General features: G+C 31.9%; 1 protein-coding gene across 1 annotated transcript; it reads left to right on the top strand.

Annotated features, from left to right (window-relative positions):
• Positions 1 to 11105: 11105 nt before the first annotated feature.
• LOC115955167 lies at positions 11106 to 12912 on the top strand. The gene is made up of 3 exons (XM_031073223.1): positions 11106 to 11155; positions 11348 to 11453; positions 12761 to 12912. The coding sequence occupies exons 1-3, from the start codon at positions 11123 to 11125 to the stop codon at positions 12910 to 12912; spliced, it is 291 nt and encodes a 96-aa protein (XP_030929083.1). The 5' UTR covers positions 11106 to 11122.
• Positions 12913 to 18691: the final 5779 nt, after the last annotated feature.

The following is an 18691-nucleotide window of genomic DNA, read 5'->3' as shown; positions in this document are numbered from 1 at the left end:
AAAAGGTAGCAAAGAATGGAGAGAAAAATTATACATGGCCGATCCTAACCAATTAGTTGAGTATCCATAGTTCATCCTAAAGTGTTTAATCCTTGACGTTGTATAGATTTAATTGAGCAAATGGGTGTTCTGTTATAGCTATTGAGTGCTAATAGAGCCATAGCATTACTTTGCAGATCTCGCTTGTGTAGGCCTTCCAATTTTCCAATTGCCCATCCCTATACACAAGCTCGAAGTGTTTATTCTTCTATTGTAGAAGAAATTCTATAAATCCTAATAAAAATTAATAATGAAAAAGAGAAAGAATCAAAGAAATGCTATAAGTGGTCCTTGATAAATATATATATATATATATATATATTTTTTTTTGAGAAAAAAAAACATACACACATACATGCAAGGAAGAGAAAATGAGATTCTAGCTAGCACACCACAATGATAGCTTTTAAAGGAGGGTGTGCTAGTGTGGTAGGTTATACTACACACAACATACTTTTTTAAGCAATGTGTAGGAGTGTGTGGCCAACCCTCTAACCTGCCAAAGTTGAGCCGATCCAACCCAACCGGTTTTTAGGAGTTGGTGAATTGGGTCGGGTTGTGAATTTTTTATTTTTATTTTATTTTATTTTATTTATTTATTGTGGGTTAGGTTGGTTTTGGGTCATAAGATTCACAAATCCACCTAACCCACTTATATTTAGTATATATTTAAAAATATATTATACAATTTTGTTATTTGCTTTTTCCCCCCTCTTTGTAAATAAAACCCAAACTCTAAGTTTTCCTCATTTCAAACTCCTTCTTATCTCATGTTACTCTCTTTGTCTCCACTCCTACTCCTATTCTGAGCCCTAAATAAAATTCAAACCCTAAGTTCTCCTTATATAATTTGTGTTGGTTTGGTATTATGCTTAAGATTATTTGGTTATAAATTTTCTCTTATTTGTGGTGGTGTTTTTCTAATGCTAAATTTAATAATAATAATAATAATAATAATAATAATAATAATAATAATAATCAGCCATCCAATCCATGGGTCCAACTCAATCAATGTAGGTCAGGTTGGATTTATTTATTTTTTTAACTCACCATGGTGAGTTGGGTTGAAAAGACTCATCAACCTGGCCCAACCTCATCTATGCACACTCCTAGCAATGTGAGACAACTACTCTTTTAAAAAAAAAATTATATAAATAAATATCCGAACACAAAAAGGAGAGAGAATGAAATTATAACACAAATCACACTACAAACTCCACTGAAAAATTATGGTAGCTAAAACTGAAACTGAAAGTATAATTGGTCCTTGATAATTGAAATTGAACGTATCATATTCAAAGTACAATAATTGTAGCTGAAATTATTCTAGAAAAAAAAAAAGTAGCTAAACTGATAGTAATAATCATAGTGTTTTAGGATAATAGTTGTAAGTGATGTCCGTGAGTACCGTGGTAGTTTTGCCCCGCCCTGCTTGACTTGCCCCTTCCCGCTTCGCCCTATGCTGGTTTTTCCCACCCCGTAGAGGTGATGGGGCGAGGATGAGGTGAGATTTTAGCCCCGCACCACGGGGCAGGGCAGAGATGGGTTTAAACTTTTTAGACCCACCTTGCCCCGCTCCGCTCCCCCACCCCATGTTGATAAAGGTTATAATTGTAAAATTTTCATACTTTAAAACCCAACTATTCGAACAAACATATAAATTTAGCTTATTTTATTCTACCCAATGTGGCTCTCTATCTATATTTTGTTATGTGTTATACTATGAGATTTTCTATTGTTGTGATATTATTTTTTTAAACACTTGCATAATATTATTTAGTTTTTGCTAAAAATTAGTTTGATTTGATGAGATATATTTAGTTGTAATTTCAAGTATATTTTTATTAATGAAACATGTTTTATATATATATTTTTTAAAATGTAATAATTGTGAGGCAAATTAACAAGAAATAGAATTTTACGAGATGGGGCAAGGCTTCGTGGGGCCCCAAGGGTCAGGGATGGGGAAAGAAAATTTTTCCCGTTATGCTAGGCAGGATGGGAATGGGGCAAGAAAAAACTATGTGGGATAAGGGTGAAGACCCCATCCTTTGGCCTTGCCCCGCCCCATTGCCATCCCTTGGATCTAAACTTGATCAAAACAAAAAATGGTAAGTGCGAATATAGAACCAAAAAAAGAAAAAGAAAAAAAAAAAGATACATCCATACGTGCCATAATTTTGTCATAATTCTAATATGATATATTGTGAATTGTGGAAAAAAAGGGTGAGTACACGTTAAAGTGACAAACAACTTTAATTATTCATTTTTGGAAACATATTATGGGAAATTGAAAAAACTATAAAAAAAAGTTGATAATTTTTTCATTTTTCCATAATAAATTTCTTAAAATAGTTTATTAAGAGCATGCGTTAGTGAAATCCTAAAATAATTATGAAAAAAAAGTGTGGCTGTAGAATTACTTTGGCAACTGGTCCTTGAAGGTTGACAACATCATTGAACAACAAATGTTGGTGGTACTTGATAGTAGATTATGAGGTCCTAGTAAGGACACAAATTTTGAGGTCATAGTAAGTAGTAAATGTTCGAAGGTGACTTGTGAAGTTGAAAAGGTCGTATGATTTTGAGGTCCTAGTTGGTTATTGTGGAATTTCTAGCGTTTCTTTATTTTGGGATAAAATTTTCTCTCATTTTATTTTTCTTTTTTGATACATCGATAGTTGAGAGTGAGAAAATTTGAATCTTGGAATGTGCCAACCAATTAAATTACATGACTCTAATTTTTAGTTAAAAGTAAAATACGTGGGACATAAAGCATATATGAGATAAGATCAATTTACACATAGGGTAACTTTTAAGTAGTATTACACCACTTACTCACTCTATATTGAATTAATATTTTGAAAATCCTATTGTTGGATTACATTTTCTCTATGTTCTTATCATGCATTCCAAATTTCATGCCAATTGAATATTATTTACTAAAATTTCCTTTTATGTATACTTTTGAAATACATAACCCTATTTAAAAAAAATATTTGACATGTGACATAGTTATTGATCTTTGATCATTTTGAAATTTTGCAAACACGTAAAATATAAGAAAAAAATGAAATCCAATAATAGATTAATTTGTCAATATATTGGTTAAACTCTCTCTCTCTCTTTGATTATATGCTTGTTTACTGGAGGGCTTAGGATTTTCACAATTTTATGAATATCAGATGTCAAATCCAACTTTAATAATTTTCGTCATCATTGGACATGGACAAACCTAAACTACTTTGTCGACGGTTAACCGTTTTGCATGTAACTATGCTACATGCAAATTTTTTTGCAATTTGTTGAGGTGATGGATTGTAGTTGGTTCAATACTTTTACATAGGATCACTATTAAAATCTTTTTTATTGTGCATCACTCATAATCTGTCATTTCAACAATAGTGAAAATAGTTGTGAAATTTGTTATGTTCTTAGACTTATTGTTTATCATGAACTTCAATGAAAGATATCCTAGTATTTGGTGTATTTCATATTAGCCAAAAATGTGATTGAGGACAATAAGCAAACCCCACATCAAAGTTGTGACTCACAAGTGTGAATGAGATATGCTTGTATAGATCCATCCAATAATATATAAACTAAGATTCTAAAGACAAAATGTGAATTTTCGATCCACATAACAAACCCATCAAGTGGTTCAGGTCTAGTTTGGGTTGAGTTCATTGGGATACAAATCATATTGGGTTCAAGTCAGAAATGGGTTGTCCTAAAAGGGTTGCGAGCGAATTGGGTTGATTGGGTTACATGTTAACCCATATTTTTTCACATGCAGACAAATATAAAGCAATAAAAACAGCTAATATGATTATATAATTTATATTATTTTTTTCTTCTTTTCAAAACAAAGATAAGTAAACATATAACAAATTAGTAAAAATAAAAAATAAAATGTTAAATAATACATAAGTTCTTTTTTTTTTTTTTAGGGGAAAAACGACAAGCTTTATTAAGAAAACCCAGCAATTTAAGAAAACATTAATTCTTATGTTTACACAATCCAATAAATCTATTAGTTCACCATTACCATAAAAGAATAAGGAAAAAAAACTAAATGTTGTGGACCATTTTTTTTTATATGCTATATTATCACCATAAATACTAAATATGTATGTTAAAATGTTAAGAATGAATATATTGTAATGTCTCATTTGAATTTATTATGCAGAGGGGGATCAGTTTAAAAACGATTTGGATCGGATTGGGTCACATGTTGACCCAATCCAAAAATAAGTAGGTTGGTTGCGGATTGACTCGTTTTTTACTCTGAGTCCCAAGTTAAATCGGGTATTTTTCTTTGAGTTCGGATTGGGTCATCGGTTTCAAATCCAATTTTTCTTAGCCTACCTTTATTGTCCAAATAAAGCCACGATTGGTTAACATTAGACACACTGCTATAAAATCATGAGTAAGGAAAACAAAGTTGTCGATTGGAAACCCCTCCATTACAAGATTTTATGGAGGGTCAGTAGCTTATTTTGCAAAACTAGCTAGCTTATTGTGCTGTTGCCCAATGGTTGGAGAATAAGCTTGTGCTGTCGCCCTATCATTGGTGAATAAATGGTCCTTCAAATCATCTATGATGAATAACTTGTGCTGTCGCCCTATCATTGGAGAATAAAAGGTCCCTCAAATCCTCTTGATAGAAGACAAGGATCTCAATTACTAAGGGGGTGTTTGGATCATCAATTTCCATAACTTATAACTCTGTTTCCATAATTCATAACTCAAAAATGGTGGGATCCATAGCGAGAAGTCCGTTTGAGAGCACCATAACTCTGTTTCTAGTTTTTTGTTTTTATCACTCAATTTTCTGATTTTTGAATTATGAGTTATGGAAACTAAAAACATATTTTAGGTGTTTTTAGTTTCCATAACTCATAACTTAATGACATTTTTGTAATTAAACACACATGGAGACCCACTAGTCATAACTCAACCACACCTTTTGACCAATCTACTTTTTTTTTTTTTTTTTTTTTCCTGGGTTTGGTCTCGAGTGTTCTTCCTTTTTTTTTTTTTTTTTTTTTTTTTTTTTTTTTTTTTTTCTTCTTTCATTGGATTCGGTTTCTGGGTTTCTTTTTTTTTTTCTTCTTCTTTCTTCTTTCTTTCACTGGGTTTGGTGATCTAGGTTTCTCTTTTTTTTTTTTTTTTTTTTTTTTTTTTTCATTGGGTTCGAGTTTCTGGGTTTCTTTTTTTTTTTTTTTTTTTTTTTCTTCTTCTTTCACTGGGTTCGGTGATCTGGGTTTCTCTTTTTTCTTTTTTCACTGGGTTTGGGTTTTTGGGTACTGGGGAAAAAAAAAAGCTGCATCGAGTGATAGATATGAGGCCCACAAATAGTGTGAAAAATATTAAGTGATGGCAAGTGAGTGATAGTGCCAAACGGGTGTGGTATTTTAAAGTGATGAGTGATGAGTGACGGAAATTGAGTGATGAAAAAAAGCCATCCAAACAGCCCCTAATTCATTCTAGCTTTTGTAGAAAGTTTTGAATGTGGACATTGGAGAGAACGAAGGGTGGGGGGACCTCCCTTAGAGATCATATATATATATATATATATATATATATCAGCCAATTTTCTTTTTCAAAAAGGGTTTGAAGTGAAATGTTTGATTGCATTTTCAAACGATGTTACATGTGTTTTGGATGGATACTACCATAAATATTTACTAATACCTTCTTTATTTACTAATATTAACAAGACTTTTGGCATTCCTCCTAAAATTTTATTAGGTTTATATTAACTTACACATATACTATTTGTCAAACTTTTAGGAATTTTGCCTCTTGAAAAAACATGAAAAAAAAAGAGTCTTTTAAGGAACTTACAAAATAAGCTTTTAAAAAATAGTAGTAACGGTTTATGAGAGTAAGATTACAAATATATTATACAAATTTTTTAAAAGGTCTACTCAAATTGATTATTTTTATAAAATTTAATAACATACGACAATTCTTTTGGGTACTTATACACTTTTATATAAGACATTTAAGACGGAGAAGTTTTGCTGTCACATATTAGTACACAACTTTGCCTACAATTTGTTCATGTGGCGAATTGTGGTTTGTGGAGGGGTGTCTCCACATGGACTCATCAACACCCCTCCACCAACCATAATTCGTCGTATGGGTGAGTTGTAGGCAAAATTATGCATTAGGTTGTAGCACCAGAAATTTTCTTTAAGACGTGGCTAAAGAAAAATCAACCAGAATCTGATCTCTACATCAATAATAACTATCAAACTAATACACGCAACTTAAACCATCACCAACCATTCTGGGTAGGCCCATATGATACAAAATCATTAAGATGCCCTACATTATTGAAGCCTTGTCGCACACTGGTGCATGCATCCTCTCCGTCAACTTGGGTCTTCATCCAAGAATTGTGGAAATTGCTTACCTTCAAAACATTGGGCAACACAATTAATTACCCAAGTAATTAAAGAGATCATCCAGTTCAAATTATACAGACATAGGTTCCTTCTTCAAAGTCAGGCTTTTCTTGGTGTGAAACTGATCCGTGTTGGAATAATAGTAATGACATGCAAGGCGGCTTAACAAATTTGGAGGCTTAAGACGATATAATTAAATGGGGGTATTTTTGTTATTACTTAAATAATATTTAACTAGTATTTAATATCATAATTTTTTTTATAATAAAAATCTATTCCTTTCATTTTGTAATATGCTTTTTTTGGGGGGGGGGGGAATGCTAAAACTATAACAAATTTACTAAAAAAACTCTCTCTCAAAAAAAAAAAAATACTAAAAAAACTTTCAAACAATGTAGAAATGAATGCGATTAATGACATCTCAAGAAGATAATAAATAAGCATTTGAATGAATGATGTTAGGGATATTATAAATTTTATAACATGAAACTTACAAAGATGTATCACTAATCACAAAAATAATTTAAAAATGCATTTAATAGGTTATTGATGTCCACATATCATATTAATTGTCACATCAATTTGTGAAGTTTTCAAGTAAAATTAATAATATTTCTAACATGCCAAAGACCTTGTAGCTGAATTGACACCTCTCCATGCACAAAGTGCTTGAGAGTTCAAGGGGGAAAGGGTTCGTGTGAGATTAGCAGCATGTTGTAAATATCTCTCAAAAAAATAATGTATCTAACATTTTCCTATTTGAATTATTTCTTGTGATTAGTGAAACATATATTTGTAAGGGAAAATGTTAGAGATACAAATTCTTTTACAAAACCTTTTACAAACTAATGATGTGGTAAATGATTATAAATAAATAAAAAAGTGATGTTATCGGTGGGTCTAGATGAGAACCAGTAAGAAGTTGGCTATAACAACAATTTGTAAAAATGTTGTAAAATAGTTTCTAATTGTAGCATTACTTTATTTGTAAGACCCATGTATTTAAAGTTGTATTATTTATAGTATTACTCAATTTGTTGGGACTTCTTAAAAGTAGAGGAAAAATATAAAACTATTTTTTTTTTCTATATCTCCATTTTTTTTAAATATATCAATTGCTCTCCCAAAATTTGGGGCCTTCCTCTAGTAGGGAGCCCTAGGCGGTGGCCTAAGTGGCCTAGGCCTAGGGCCATGACAAAAACCATCCATTAGGCAATGAAAGAAATTGTAAACGAAAGTTTGCTTTGCCCCAAATATAAAATTGTGTGGCTTAAACGTTCAAATCAAGAGTGCAAGGGAGATATTTGAAAAAACTCCTAATTTGGTATCGCCCAAATGTCTCAATGAGAAGAATATAGATTCAAATTCTCCTTTTCTCACTTTTTGTAAAAAAAAAAAAAAAAAAAAAAAAATTTGCTCAGGACCCCCCATAATTTGAATGCAAGATGTAGGAGAGCCAATAAACCGAGCCATCAGGTTTGAGAATAAGGTGGGGTCCCTTGATGTAGAGGCCGGTGAATCACTGATCATAAAAACAATCATCAAACTCAAACTTTTTAGCATGTGCACCATCTAATGAATCACTTTCTTGTAGAATCTAATTCTCTTGGTCATGCTCCTTAGCAGTTTCTTGTTGAACTAAGGCCGAAGCACCATTTGTTGTTGGCATCGATACTTCTATTAAAAATTTTGGTGAGTCCATAGTATTGGCTTGAATTTGTAAAGTACTGCCTTCAAAGTCGTTGGTTGTTCTTTTGACAGATAGCAAGGATTCAATTTGGATGCCCAATCGATCTACTACTGCTAATGGATACCCAAACATGACGCGGCAATTTTTTTTTGGAAGGGGGGGGTGGGGGGGGGGGGGTTTATGAGGAAGGCGATAGTCTTTTGGTACCATTTAGAGGGTGGATTTTCTGTGGTTTGCTGGAATGAGAAAGGTAGCAAAGTTTTTTATTTTATTTTATAACTAGTTGGATATGATGGCTTTGATATCAAATGTTGTAAACTCAGAAATAAATTGATAGTGTAGTCAATTTGAGATGACCAATCTTTTGAATTTTTTTTTTTTTTTTTTTTTTTTTTTTTTTTTTTTTTTTTTCTGAGAAACACCAATCTCTTGAACTTGAGAGAGGAAATAAACACTTTTTGTTAATTTTTTGCTTAATTCTCATTTATGCATTTTATGTACATAAATAACCAATGATGAGATAAACTCATCAATAAATCCTAAAACATAGGAAGTAATCCTATTCTAAAACATAGGAATTAAATTAAATACAAATAAATAACAATACTAACCTATCTAGGAAGATTTATTCTATCACTAAACTAAAGTTAAATAATTTATCCAACACTTGACTCATAACAATAAGTTGGAGAGATTCTTTATCGATCTATTGGCTAGTGAATCACCAATTAAAGAGCAACAACCACTAGGTTTAATGATTTGGTGGGACTCCTAGATGTATTGGCTGGTGAACCGCTAGCTACTTCTTCTTCCAAGAAAATTCAAACAAAATCAAGCGTGGATAGAATTGAACAAGATTTTGCAAATCAATACAAAGGCAAAAGGCTTTGTTAATGAGAAAGATTCTAACGACAACACACAACTCTCAAAATTCAGTAAAGCCCAAATTTCTCTATCTATATGAGAGTTACACCTTGTTCTTAAACCTATATATTAATCTTTGTGCCATCATATGTCAAAATCATTGGTAAAGGCTCAATTTTCACAAAATTAATTTTTGTAATGCTTTCTTTGAAAATTTGAAATTTCAGAGTAACTAATTTCAAAAAAGAAAACTTCGTTGAATTTTTTTTTAGAATTATAAAGACGTGGAGAAAAGATCTTTGCACATTGAAGGTAAAACACTCTTTATAAGTACATCCTCATGTACTTCTTCAATCGATATGGGACTTTAGGATTACTTCTCCCACTAATCCTTTACAGTTGGAGAATTGGAGCTGTTACATTAATTAACCCAAATGTTTAAGTGTCCCTTTGGATTGAGGGAGAATGGAGGGGACTAAAGTATAATTAGTAGGAAATTAGCCAAATTTTTGGCGAATTCTACTCCACTCCCCCCACAATCAAAATGGACCATAAATCTTTCACGAGATGTCACTTACATGTGTATGCTCTTTTATATTCTACAAATTGCAATATATCATTCATATGATTTTTTTTTCAATTTATTCTTTTTTATCACTCTATATGAAAATAATAAGAGATATGGTCAAGCTGTGATTAGTGAAGAGTAAATAAAAACATTTAACATGTGACAAATAATTTTTATTTAATTAACACGTGAAATTTTTTAAATTAATAGTTAAATGATAAAGTTTAGTTATAAAATTGGTTGTAGTCTAAGGGTATAACCTTATTCAATAAAATAAATATTATTACATATTTTGAAAATCTAATTGTTGAATTGCATGTTCTTTACGCTTTTAATACACATGTCAAATTTTGTGTCAATTGGATATTATTTATTATATCATCTATAAACTTATATTTAATGCATAATTTTAAACTATAAAAACTTTCAATTTAAATAATTTATTGATGACATAGCTATTAATATTTAATTTTCTAAAATTTTGCAAGTATGGAGGATATAAAAAGAAGATGTAGGGTCCGTTTAGATACAACTAAAAATTGAAAATTGAAACTGAAAACTGAAAAACACTGTAGTGAAATAATTTTTAAATGTGTGAATAGTATCGTGGGACCCATTTTTAATGAAAAAGTTGCTGAAAAGTGAAATTTGTAGGTCCGTGAACAGTACACGATGTGCTGTGATTGGTCAAAAAAATTTGAAAAGTCAAAGTTTGCGGCTACTGTTCATTAAACAGTGCATGAACAGTAGCCGCAACACTCAAAACGCTCAAAAACGCGTGAAGAAAAAAAAAAAAAACCAAACAAAACGCAAACAATGAAGTTTTCATCCCAATCCAAACGCATTCGTAATTCAATGGTGGTTTTGTTAAAATTTATCTCTAATAAAAAGATATTAAATAATGTTATAACCTAAAACTACAACCAATTATAGCTAAACTTTGTCCATAGTTAAGTTACTTTAATGAGAACTTTTTTTTTTTAATTATTATTTAATATTAGATAGGTAAATTGTGGGAGAGAGGCGAGAGTGAGAGGGAGTTAATTAAACTATGGGTTTTACTAACATATATCTTAAGGGCATATAATAATAAAAAGTGATTAACTGTTTTAATGACTTTTTTAATTTTTTGTAAAAACTTTCTTAAAATAAATAATTAATGTATACCTTCAAAACATATATTAACCGGATCGTTAAACTATATAGACATGAGACATTACCATAGAGATGTCGTTGCCATTGGGTCGTCACTTTGAACCGACCAAACGTGGGGTTTGGCTTTGTTTGATTGGAGAATTTCTGGACGGGTAACATGTGTCAAGGAACGCTGCCAAATAACATCGTACGAAACAAAAAAAAAAAAAAAATCATCTCTCTAAGCTCATTACAACCAGTTATTATCTATCCTAGCTCCCACATGTGATACCTAGCTCCACTCTACTGATTCCTGTGAACCCTTCCACCTTGTCATAGTACCAGATATACAGTTCTGCACATCAGCTGAAATACTCATCTTCTTGCACGAATAATTCTCTCACTCGCTACATGGGAGACTCTTCTGCCTCATACATACACCTGGTAAGTACTGAGATCGATAGAGCTTGTTTTTTCTTTTCTTACTAAGATACATATATATACACATGGAACTACGTACGTACGTACATGTTATAGGATATCATTGGGGGACTCTTCTCTGCCTCTCTCATACGTATGTTAATTTAGTTTTGTTTTTGCATTTGGTTAATGATCGGAGCTACTTTTTATATATAGGTACATCACCTGATAGAGACTTGCCTGACTTTCCACATGACTAAAGAAGAGTGCATGGAAGCCCTTTCAAAACATGCAAATATCGACCCTGTCATCACCTCCACTGGTTTGTTTCCCTTAACTCTCTCTTAATGATTTCTTGCTCGTATAGAAGACGTATGGTCATCGCAAGCTCGCAAAGAACACATGCAAGCTTACACATAGACACATACACACAAAAGAGAGAGATCTGCAAAAGGAAAAACCTTATTAGTTGAGTAATAAATGCTTGAGGATGGCTTGAAACTTTGACAAGATTCTCAAACAGGATGCACTATACCCGTAGATATATAGCACTTTCCTCTGGCTTGGTAATATAAAGAATAATGCTATATATATAAGCATAAACTATCTTACAAACTATTGATGTAACAAATTTTTATTAATTTTCATTTGAGTTTAGTCTACTATTAATATTACATTTTTATTTACCGATAATCATCTAATTTATCAGTAATTTGTAAAATAGCATGTGGCTTTAGCTTTATCTTTTGTAAAATGGCCTGTGGCTTTGGTTTGATTAAGCGTATTATCTCATAAATAGACCAGGATAACTTAGTTTGTTTGTTACAGACTATTTATGTACTAATAGATAGTGGTGGAGCTTGAAAAGTTTTTAGGAGGCCAAGCTAAATATTAAAAAAAAATTAAATTAAATCTAAAGAATATCACACACGTACGTACGCACACGCACATTTATATTTATTTATAGCTTATACATAAAATGTTTGTAATTTTGATTTAACATATGATATTTTTTTATGTGAACAAAAATATTTACATCAAATAAGTGTTTATGTCTTTGCAACCAAAAAAATATTAAGTCTTGATATGTCTAAAAAATACAATTCAATTTAATAAAAATAAAATATAATTATATTACATGTGATGTACATTAAATATACTTTAATTTAATGAGCTATATATGACAAAAGAGTAATTTTAAAGAATGAAAAATTCACTAATCAAGTATATTATGTGTCTTTAGGTTGCATTTGAGATAAGTTTATATTAGACAGCTTCTTTTACTATTTAGCTTATTTTTGGTATTATTTATAGGTTTCATTGCATTTTTTGGTACTATTTATACGTCATATTATTATTTCAGCTAATTTTTAACTTTACTTACAGTAATTTTAGTAAAAAATTTTCAAATTTAGCTAAATAAGTTATTCTTAAACGGACCTTTAGTAAAAATTTAGGGGGGCCATTATAGAAATTTATGTCCAATTTTTTTTTTTTTTTCCAAAAAATACAAGAGGGAAGAGATTTTCGAAACACACTTTAAGAAAAAAAATAGTTTCACACACAGAAAGGGAGGATTATTGTACGAGAACAATGATAACGTTAAGCCATGCATAAATTTAATTGCAGTGTGGAATGAACTGGAGAAAGAAAACAAGGAATTCTTTGAGACCTATGCTCAATCTCAGAGGCAGAGCAAAGCTGACCTTATGTCCGAGGAAGAGACTAGCCGATTGATCCAGAAGATAATATCTGATTCGTCAAAAGATTCCGATGACTAACATGACATCCCAAAACGATGGTATCTGGTTGGGAGATGATCACCTCAAAATTCTTTACATCCAACCAAAAACAAAATTATATATATGTGATAGAGTGGCATCCTATTAAAGTGCCTCAGCCACACCATTTTTATGTACAATAATAAAAACTATGATGGAGTGATGCTCTAATAGAGTTCCTTCTTTCTTAATTTTCTTCTTTTTATTTTTAATTCTCTGGAGTAAACTCTAAAATTGATGGATGCACACCTATTGTAACTATGGATTTTTATTTTTATTTTTTTATAAGTATATATTAAGAAAGAAAAATATGCAAAGTTTGTGTGTTTTTCATTTTCACTAAAATGAATACACCTTCTTGTCTTTTTCTTTTTAACTGAAAATGAATATAGTAGCACTTTTGTAATATTTAAAAAAAAAAAAAAATTCAAAGTTTGTGTTGATTTTTTACTTGAAAAGTGGAAAAAAGAAAAAAGAAAAAAAAAAAGAAGACAAGAAAATTTGTGCCAAGCATAAAATGAGTTAGAAACAGAAAATAAGTACAAAATTTGAGAAGTAGAAAATAAGTACAAAAAAATAAAAAGTTGAAAATGAATATACATTCAATATGAACCAAACAGCACCTTAAATTCCCACGTCCTTCTCACTCTTGGAAGATTGCATTTATCACAGAGTCTTTCAGATACTTTTTGAGGAAGTGCAATATTGAAGAAGAGATTGTCACAAAGAGTCATTCAGATCCTTTATGAGAAAGTGCAACTGAAGAAGAGATGGTCACAAAGAGTTTTCCACTCCTTTATGAGAAAGTGTAACTATGGAATTTATCGACATCAACAAAAATCATATATATACTGATTTATATATTATGATAGAGTGTCAACCTATTAAAGTTGATGGAGCCACACTTAAAAAAAAAAAAAAAATATATATATATATATATAATAGTTTTTTATTATTCTTAGATTTAAACTGTTGAAACAAATCTATATAAAGCATGCATGGCAGATAAATTTCAATTTTTCCCTTATTTATATCTTTATTTAGATTGTAGATAAATTTCAATTTTTACGTACGTGATTTATATCTTTATTTAGATTAAATGACATAACGAATATTAAAAATTTTACTACGTAAGTCTTAAAAATGAATGTGTCAATTTTTGAATACAAAACAAAAATAATTAAGAATTTATATTAAGTTATTGATATAACACCAATCACATTGGTTGTCACAATATACTTTATAAGTTTTTTTTAAAAAAAAAAAAAAAACTATTTTATAAGTTTTTTTTTTTTTTTGTAAAATTAGTAGTAACTTCATTATTTTCATATATATGAAAATTTATATTGCATATATTAACAAAAGGTTTAATTAGTTATATGACTCTTGTAAGGATCAAATTTGAAATCCTAGCCCAAGGTATGAATGGACTTAGGCCTAAAAAGCCCAAAACAATGAATTTGTAGAGAATGAGTTAGAAAACTGGGTTTTAGTTAACTAAATAACAAGTCAGGTAGGTTGGATGACAAAAGAATAAAAATATAGAAGTGTAAACTGAAGAAAAAACATCATCGGCGAAGTCCAAGTATACTAGTTCTTATTTAATACTCTTAGGCAAGGTTACAAGCTTGACTCTAGATTGCTATAGTGTTTCTTTCTTGATTTTTCCGATCTCCTCTTCTCACTCACCCTTTCTTCTTTTATACTGTCTTTTCTTTTTATCTCCACCTTCCACGTGCATGCCAGACGGTCGGTGTGGATACTTGTTCCATCAGCACTCCCTATAAGTCCTTATGTAGTAGCTGTAAAGCTGAAATCCACTGTTCAGGCATCACTTGCACATTAATGCAGCCAGAGAGTTAGTTACAGTGCATTTAATGCGGAGGCAGCAGCTTTCTCCGAAGATATTTTAGGACTCCTCCCTATCTGATGTCTCTGCATTGCTTATTCGCTCCAATTGAATTTTCCGGATCGTCACCCTTATTGGTAGGCCATCTCTTAAGACCTCGACTTTGTCTAGCCGAGGATGTATTCATCCTTGGCCCACTCTATTGAGTCATTATGACCAAAACTCACATTTTTATTCATCAACACATTATCTTTTGACAAAGACTTCTCTTCCTCAAATAGATTCTTGTCCTTGGCTTGGGCCACAGGCCCAATATACAAGTAGATAATGAACTCTTGGGCCTAAAAGCCCTACAACTCTGATGTATAAAAAATGGTTAATATATTAAATGGTTTGAATTGCAACAAAACCTTAGTATTATACATGTTAGTTTTTAGACTCTTAAACACACCGTGTTAATTTAACCTAATTATTACCAAGTTGATACTTAAGTCAATTACGTAGGTATTAGGTTAAACATTCATCATTTATATAATGCAGTGAAAAAGTAAATAAGACACAAATATGATGACTTAGGAAAACCAATGAAACAAATCAATTTCGAGGTAAAAAAAACCTGGGGGGAAATATTCCAAGAAGAATAATCTACTATATCAAATAGAAGTTTACAATAAAAAATATTGAATTCGTAATAAACTTAACTATGATTATCAAACCTAATTTTGAAACCCTCAAACTTCTTTGATGTGGACCTACATAAACCTCCAGATCACACTTTACTTTTCAATACACTTGATACTAATGCTTTGAATCACATAGACCTCAAGTCTATGACTCCAACACCATCCTTGAAAGTTTAGATCTCTAGCACCCTTGTTGACTAGAATGTGGCAGCAACTTTTACAACACTAGATCTTGAGTTTCTTTTAAGAATATTGCCGGTACAAGATTTGAGAGAGTTTTGAGTACAAAAACCTTAGATCTACAATAGGAGGCATAAGAAGCACTCTTCTCTCTCTCTAAAAACCCCATCTAGGGTTAGCTTATAATGTCCTATAAATATTGTAACAAATAGATCATGATTTGGGCTTGAAATGGACAAGTTATGAGCTTTTTTATATTTACTGATTTTTGCTGATTTGCTACTCTTGATCGATCGAGAGGAATCGAACATCAATCAAACATGGCATATTTCATCTTTCTTTATTCTAAACTTAATTCTTTGTCTTGGACTTGAAAGTGCACATTCTAACTCAACGAGACTTATTTTTTGTTATGGTTTGCCAACACTACAAACTCAAATCCTAACAATGCAAAAAGAAAAAAGAAAAAAAGAAGAAGTTTTCTATCCTACCTCCTATCACATATATAGAAAGAAGGATTATGTGCGAGTATATGTATGGCAAAAGGGCCCTCAGGCCCACTTGGGCCACAAACTTCAATCCTACAGTGTGGCCCATGGTTCCGACCCCTTTGTCCTAAGCTGGCCCCTTAGCCTGCTAAGGCCATGGGTTCGGGATCCATGCCATTGTGCTTGACCTAAGGCCCGCTGGGCATGCGATCTTGAACTGTACACTTCACGGTTCATAGCCAGAGACTTGTCCAGCTAGCACATCCTAGCCGAGAACGTGATTGCTCGGGGATACTATGTCTCAGCTGCCCGGTATTGCCCTGGGGAATATCGCTGCCGAACGTCCCTCTTGAGGTGGGAACCAGTTCCAAAGCCATTAATCCCACTCCCACTCCCAACTAAACATCCAATTAAAGGTAATGGAATTGGATCTCCATACTCACTAATAGCCAAGAATAATCATAACCCCTCCACTAATCTTGAGCTATAAATAGGAGATGAGAATGAGGAAGGAGGAGGTTGGCAATTTTGGAGAGAACATTGAGAGAAAAGAGCAGTTACTTTGAGAGAAAAAGTGACTCTGTGAGGTAGAGAGAAGGGTTTGAGTAACAGGATTGTACTCAGGCTGCTGAGTATAGGACCACCCACAGTAGTGTTAGGATATATGTGATTCACTTGTTAGAAACATATGTCACTATTTTATGTAATTGGTTAATCCTTTGACAAAGCGCATTTTGCTTGTATTTGGGTAGATCTAAGATGTGTTTAATACTTCAAGAAACCTTGTTTCAAGTTTAAGTGTTAAACTCATGCAAGTCTGTCCAAGAATCAAGTGAGAAAGTGCAAAATTTTAAAGCTCGATAGCTGCTCAACACCTGGCTTATCTGTCGAGCTCTTCAATTTCTTCTTATCGCAATCTTGACACCTCTCAATAGCTAGGTCGATCGATTGAGCAAATTTCTGTCCCCTCAACACCTGCCCGACACCTCCTTTATCGATCGAGAATTACGAAATTTAGATTTCCAGATCTGATTTTCGGCCCATGCTGACTTGTATATGTAGGGTTTCTTTTCTCACAACCTTAGACATATATAAAACTTATTTTCAAAGGCCGTCACATAAGAGAATACAAGAAGAACATATGCAAAAGGTGACCGATGTCTTATTCTCTCTGAAAGAAGTTACTGTATTTTTGTGCCTTAGGGTTTTGTAACCAAGTTCTTCTTGATCTTTATTGTTGATGAAGTGAAGAACTTTGCATCCAACATCTTATTCTAGTTGGTGTGTTAATCACGTACTGGGAGCCATGCATCATTGGTTAGTCACGTACTGAAATTTGTGCAAAAATGGTGACGTTCATATATTGAAGAGTTTAAAGGTTCTGAAGCGGTAGAAGGTTTCTACTTTGAGTTCATCTACAGGGATTGTAGAGTCTAGAGACAAAGGTTTTGTACTAGATTTGAAACTTCTCTTTACTATAGTGAATTATTTTTCGGGAAGGTTTCCCCCCAGGTTTTTTACTGTGAAACTAGTTTGTTTCATTGGTTTTCCTGGGTCATCATATCTTGTCTTATTTATTTTTTTGCTGCATGATTTTAACATGATATTGATGTTTTTTTGTTTTAACAAGTTTTATTCATAATAAATCTAATTAACAACTTAGGTTTAAAACTTGTTAATTCTATCAATCGGGGTCTAAATTTCCCAACAAATAGGAAACCCAAAAGTCCACAAAACAAATAGGTTGTGGTGGAGCTTGCTAAACCAGCCTAAAGTACATGAAAAACTTGCTAAATCATCTTGAAGTACATGAAAAACTTGTGGTGGAGCTTCCTCCATCCCCACTAAAAAGTTTTGAATGTTAAGTGCATGTTTGGCCAAACTATGAGAGACGTTATTACAATCTCTTGTTACATGAGAGTACAGTAATTTTTCAAACGTATTGGAGTAGTACTTAGCATCATTGATCAACGGTCCTTTGTGAGACATGGAGCTCTTGGATTCTGTCAAAGCTTTCATCACCAGCAATGAATACAAGATTATTGGTAGTATTATGACTATTATAGAATGTTCACGTATACAAATTGGTAACAATATGATTTTGTGAACAAAAATATTATCTTTTTTTTTTTTTTTGGTCAAGGTAATTAATTTGTTTTAGGTTTTCTAAAAAAAAAAATTGTTTTAGGTAAACGATAGAATACTTTATCAATGGAGAACCAAAAAAAGAAAACCAATTTACATGTCTTTTTATATGTCCTCCATTAAGTTTAAGGTTAATTAAAGATATTGTTTAAGAGAGAGTGGTGTGTGTAGTACAACTTGTCTCACCCTTCCTTAAAAGTTACCATGACTTTTAAGTGGAATTGTGATATGCCTTTGTGTTAGAACCCTTTTCCCTCTCCCTTCTGTGTGTTTGTTTCTAAAAAGAAAAAAAAAGTTAATTAAAGATTAATTAATATATTTTTTTTTATGGAATTAATTATTATTGTAATGCGTTACACTAATTGAAAACATATTGTTTACATGAGGTCGTGTAGATTCTCTTCGCCTTCTCTTTTATTGTGTTGCATGAGTTG

The sequence above is a fragment of the Quercus lobata genome, chromosome 8 (genome assembly GCF_001633185.2).
Source record: "Quercus lobata isolate SW786 chromosome 8, ValleyOak3.0 Primary Assembly, whole genome shotgun sequence".
Taxonomy (NCBI): domain Eukaryota; kingdom Viridiplantae; phylum Streptophyta; class Magnoliopsida; order Fagales; family Fagaceae; genus Quercus; species Quercus lobata.
This window is presented reverse-complemented; position numbering and strand designations above follow the sequence as displayed.

What these genes read in the sequence shown, in the direction of transcription:
- LOC115955167 (XM_031073223.1), top strand. Translation starts at nt 11,123, where the DNA reads ATGGGAGACTCTTCTGCCTCATACATACACCTG. An exon ending in CTGCCTCATACATACACCTG is followed by an intron (nt 11,156 to 11,347) that starts GTAAGTACTGAG and finishes TTTTATATATAG; the next exon opens with GTACATCACCTGATAGAGAC. An exon ending in CCCTGTCATCACCTCCACTG is followed by an intron (nt 11,454 to 12,760) that starts GTTTGTTTCCCT and finishes ATTTAATTGCAG; the next exon opens with TGTGGAATGAACTGGAGAAA.